Here is a 5,331-nt window from a genome sequence, read left to right as displayed (position 1 = left end):
TTCGCGATAAGGATGAAGCGCAGCACAGCCAATGATCATGCCGTCCAGCAAGACAACACTGAACAGTCGTATCTCTCTTTCGAGCTCCTTTCTGGAACGACGACGCAGGATACCTTTGTTCTCGAAAGGACGAATCAGCTCAAGAATACCACCGACATCCTCAATGGTTGCCCTACGAACTTCTTCGTAATGATCTCTGGAAATAAGTGTTCCGACACCATCGCGGGTAAACAGCTCCATCAGCAGGGAACCATCATCCTGATAGCTGATAATCTGTGCCCGCTCAACACCTCCAGAGCAAGCCATAACTGCAGAAGACAGCAGTCTTTTGGACTCTCCTGACTGTGATGAAAGCTCTAGGCTTCCTTCATGTGGTGAAATTCGATTAATCAGGTCACCATGTTGATCAAAAACTCCATGCTGCTCACCATAAAGAATTAGCTTTTCAGCGCCCAGACTTATCGCTGTTTTGGTTGCTACTTCTTCTACTTCAATATTGAAAATTTCCCCTGTTGGAGAAAGCCCAAGGCAAGACAGCAACACCACATAACCACTGTCCAGAAGGTGATCAATGGCCTGACTATCCACCTTTCGGACTTCTCCCGTGTGTTGAAAGTTAATGCCATCAAGAATACCAATGGGCTTGGCAGTCACAAAGTTACCACTGACTACGCGAATTTTGGCACCATGCATAGGTGAGTTTACCAGCCCTACAGAAAGCCTTGATTCAATCAGTGATCTCATGTTCCCTACCGCATCTTTAACACACTCAAGGCTTTGTTTATCTGTAATCAGTCGTTCATTGTGCAATGAGGTTTTAATACCCAGCTCCCGAAGACGTTCATCAATCTGGGGGCGAGCACCATGCACGAGCACTAGTCGTACCCCTAGGCTACTCATCAGTGCAACATCACTTATGATGTTACTCAAATTTGGATGCGCTAGAGTTTCCCCCCCAAGCATAATCACAAAGGTTTTACCTCTGTGAGCGTGAATATAGGGTGACGACTGACGGAAGAACTGCACGTATTTTACAGAGCTGTCTGCTGAATAATCATTCTTGTTCACGCAAGCCACACTTGATAATCAATCACTGTAGGTCGGTTTCCGTTAAGGGGAACCATCTGACCGATAAGCTCGATTTCTGCATGATGGACAGGTACGAGTCGGCTTTTATGCTCGTAGGTACGCAGGTGAACCGACCTACTTCTTATAGGCAGTACTGCCTGATCAAAGACTTCAGGATATTAATCATGGGATTAATCCGGTCAAGCGACAGGTACTCATTTGGCTGATGAGCCTGATCAATGTCCCCAGGCCCCAACACCACGGTATCCATTCCGAGGCGGGTGAAAAATGTTGCTTCTGTACTAAATGCGACGCTTCCCGCCTGATGACCGGTAAGTTTTTCACAAGCAGTCACCAGTTCTGAGTTCTCCTTATTGGAAAAAGCTTCAATTGCTGGCGTTATAGATTCAAGGGTAATCTCAACTTGGTCTGCTTCAGAAATAAGTTTGAGCCTCTGCCGAATTTGCTTCCGCAGTTGTTCACTATCCATACCGGGCAGTATCCGGATATCAAAGTCCAGCTGACATTGCCCACAAATGCTATGTGGATGGTCCCCACCATGAATACAGCCAAGGTTCAGCGTAGGCACAGGAATTGTAAACCCGTGATTCTGATAACGCTCAGCTAGGTTTATACGATATTCCATCAAGGTAGTGATAACTTTATGCGCCGTTTCCATGGCATTGCGTCCCAATGATGGGTTGCTGGAGTGGCCTGACTGCCCCAGAATCTTGATACTCTCCATCATGATGCCCTTGTGCATATAAATCGGCCGCATGCCAGTAGGCTCACCAATCACAGCATACCGTGCTTTTGGCGGACCAAGCTCTGCCAATGCCCTAGCACCGTTCATAGACGACTCTTCATCCGCGGTAGCCAGAATGATCAGCGGTGCATTCAACGGTGTTTGTAAAAATTCTCGAATGGCCTCCATAGCCAGAGCAAAGAAGCCTTTCATGTCACAAACACCAAGACCATAAAATCGATTGTTCCGCTCTTCCAATGCAAAAGGAGAGCTTTTCCAGAGGCTTTCATCGTAAGGCACAGTATCTGTGTGGCCAGCAAGCACCAACCCTCCATGGCCACTTCCCAGTGTCGCTATCAGATTTGCTTTGTGAGGGTCATTAGGCAGTGGCTGAATCTCACACTGGAACCCCATTGCCTTAAACCAGACAGCCAACTCATTGATGATTGGCAGGTTGCTTATATCAAGTTCAGGAATGATTGAACTGACAGAAGGTATTTCTATCAATCGGGAAAGTGCATGATGAAAGGTTGGCTGACTCATAGGCCCTATTGTCACCTCTTGGTAGAATAGTTGGTATGATGAGAATAGACGCCTGATTACGATAAACATGGGCAGCCCAAGATCACAAATCTATTTAACTAAAAATTAACTTTAGGCAGTGAAAGAAGGCAATTGCCAGAAGAGCTCCGGCAGGCAGGGTAATGAGCCAAGACATAAAAATAGTACTGATGACTCGAAGATTCAGGGCCCCGATACCTCTGGCAAGACCAACACCAAGCACTGCACCGACCAATGTATGGGTCGTAGAGACCGGTAAACCGGTACCAGATGCCATCACTACCGTAGATGCCGCAGCCAGTTCTGCCGAAAACCCTCTGCTGGGTGTCAGCTCAGTGATATGGGAACCAATAGTCGCCATAACTTTGTATCCCAAGGTTGCAAGCCCTACGACAATACCAACGGCGCCAAGTAATAACACCCAAGAAGGCACTGATGACTTTCCAAGAATTTCACCGCCGCTGTTAACCACGCTTACAACCGCAGCAAGCGGCCCTACTGCATTGGCAACATCGTTCGAGCCATGGGCAAAGGCCATGGAGCAGGCAGTAAAAATCATCATCACCCCAAAAACTTTCTCCACGCTGGAAAAGTGGAATGATTTATCCGCCTGAGCGTCCTCCTTGATTTTGGATAGAGCCATCTGACCAATGGACATAATCAATAAGCCAATGATAAGTGACAGAACCGAGCTCTCAGTGTAATCCAGCGGCATCCCGATGTGTTTGAGGCCCTTAATAAGGGTCACCATCGACATCATGAAGCCTACCAAGAACATATAAAGGGGCATATAACGCTTGGCATTTCTGAACGGATTATCGGTGTCCAGAATCAGCTTCTGTATACTAACAAAGATCAAGAATGCAAAAAGGCCTGACATCAAGGGCGAAACCACCCAACTGGCTACAATGGTTGCAACCTTTGCCCAGCTGACAGCATCAGTAGAAATACCAACCGCGGCAAAACCAACGATGGCACCGATAATAGAATGAGTAGTGGATACAGGCCAACCATAGTGAGTGGCCACCAGTAACCAAGTTCCTGCAGCCAGCAAGGAAGCCAGCATACCATAAACAAGAAGATTAGGGTTCTCCACTAAAAGCGGCATGGAGTGGTCAATAATGCCTTTACGGATGGTTTCTGTAACAGAGCCTCCCGCCAGATAGGCCCCGGTAAATTCGAGCAGGATGGCTATTAGTATCGCCTGTTTGCAGGTTAGGGCCCCAGAACCAACGGACGTACCCATAGCATTGGCGACATCGTTGGCACCAACTCCACAAGCCATGAAAAACCCAAACAGGCAGGCTAGAATCAGAAAAACTGTGCCATATTCAGCGATAATACTCATCAGTCTGCGTCCGGTTCAGTTAACGGGCCAACAATAACTGGAGGTGCCCACCGACTCGGGAGGCTCGATCAGCTAAGTCACCCACCCAGTCGATAATTTTGTAGAGGAACATGACTTCAACCGGTGGTAACTTTTGCTCAAGGCTAAACAGCATTCGGCGTATCTGTACTTGATCTTTATCGGTTTCACTCTCAATGCTATCCAACTCTTCCACCATTTTTTCCACCAGATCCACTTCACGCCCCTGGAAACCGGTTTCCAGAAGCTCATCCAGTTCATGAATAGCCTTTAAGGCCTGTGCCGATGCGGCAATTGATCGGCGCACATAGGCAATAAAGGCTCCATGCATGGATTCGGGAATGACCATCTTCCTCCCAACCATCAACCCAGCAATATCCTTTGCACGGTTGGCCACCTTGTCCTGAACCGTTACAATCTCCAGCAGGTCGGTCCTAGGAACTGGAAGGAAGAGGCTCTTGGGCAGAGACAGACGAATACTACGCTTGATCGCATCAGCATCATGTTCCAAGATGCTAATTTCCTGCTGCAAGTGAAAAGCAGACTCCCACTTTTCGTCGAACACAGTCTGAAAGAAAGGATCCAGCGCTGATGCACATTCGTGGACAATGGAAATATGCTTCTGTATAGGTCCTATGGGTGAGCGACCAAAAACGCTCGCCAGTATGTTGCCGGTAGGCATTCTTCAAATCCATCCACATCGAACACCAGAGTATAGAATGCAGATTTACTTCCTGCACAAATGAGCCGTTGCCAATCTGGAATGAGCCTGTAATTTCTGATTTTTAGTACATGATTACTGGATGAAAATCGTATTGAGTGTGGCTCTTTTGATACTACAATGCAGTCGCTAAAGCATCATAGTTTTCGATATATCCGGTAACGAAAAAGAGATGGTTTGATAGTGATATAGTGTGGTTAAACCAATAACTACATAACACTTGGTTTTGTAAACTCATCCTGCGCAAATACCTTGATTATTCATTCTCCCCACCAGCTTGTGATTATTCGGGAGCTATCTTTAGCACTTTGAATCCACTCTCCAACAAGAGCATGGCACCATCAGAGAGCTGTATCCAGACTGAAGGCACCGAAGTGTTGGCCTTCTCCTCCAAAGGGATCTGTATAAGCAGGTCAATGGTGAGCCGCAGCAATCGTAGGTAATTGGTAGCGACGGTGAGCAGAGGAATCACGTCAGGGGAAATACTTCCAGACAACTGACCAGCTTGTTCGGTTCTGTCCTAGTCAGGCATCGTATCTACAGCCAGCGGAAGCAATCAAGCGTGTTTACGCTGGATGCTCAGTTAAACTCCGATGTTGGCAAGTACCTTGAAGGCATGATGGGAAAAATTGCAAGCAATGTTATGGATAGCTCTTATGATTGAACGATTAAATGGTATTGTGGGAGTTGCCCGAGGATGGTTGGAAAACGACAGGTTATGCAACTGGTAGCGGATACGGCTCAAAACTTTGAGGGTTTTTACGAACAGTTCAAGGTGGTGATTGAGCAAACAGAAGACCTGCAGATCCTCAGTTTTGACGGTGAGGGTCTGGTGATGCTATAGGAATGGTTGAGGGAAGCAACACTGGA

At 47.1% G+C, this 5,331-nt stretch overlaps 2 protein-coding genes across 2 annotated transcripts; both read right to left on the bottom strand.

Moving 5' to 3' along the window:
- Positions 1–1,210: 1,210 nt before the first annotated feature.
- Positions 1,211–2,227, bottom strand: LOC311328506 (acetylornithine deacetylase-like; the record flags this gene model as incomplete). The annotated part of the gene is made up of 1 exon (XM_084462465.1): positions 1,211–2,227. One exon carries the CDS (start codon positions 2,225–2,227, stop codon positions 1,211–1,213), a length of 1,017 nt encoding a protein of 338 aa, XP_084318591.1.
- A 1,514-nt stretch (positions 2,228–3,741) lies between these two features.
- Positions 3,742–4,422, bottom strand: LOC311328505 (UPF0111 protein-like; the record flags this gene model as incomplete). The annotated part of the gene is made up of 1 exon (XM_084462464.1): positions 3,742–4,422. The coding sequence occupies one exon, from the start codon at positions 4,420–4,422 to the stop codon at positions 3,742–3,744; it is 681 nt and encodes a 226-aa protein (XP_084318590.1).
- Positions 4,423–5,331: the final 909 nt, after the last annotated feature.

This window comes from Borostomias antarcticus, assembly GCF_949987555.1.
Source record: "Borostomias antarcticus genome assembly, contig: scaffold_63, whole genome shotgun sequence".
Taxonomy (NCBI): Eukaryota; Metazoa; Chordata; class Actinopteri; order Stomiiformes; family Stomiidae; genus Borostomias; species Borostomias antarcticus.
This window is presented reverse-complemented; position numbering and strand designations above follow the sequence as displayed.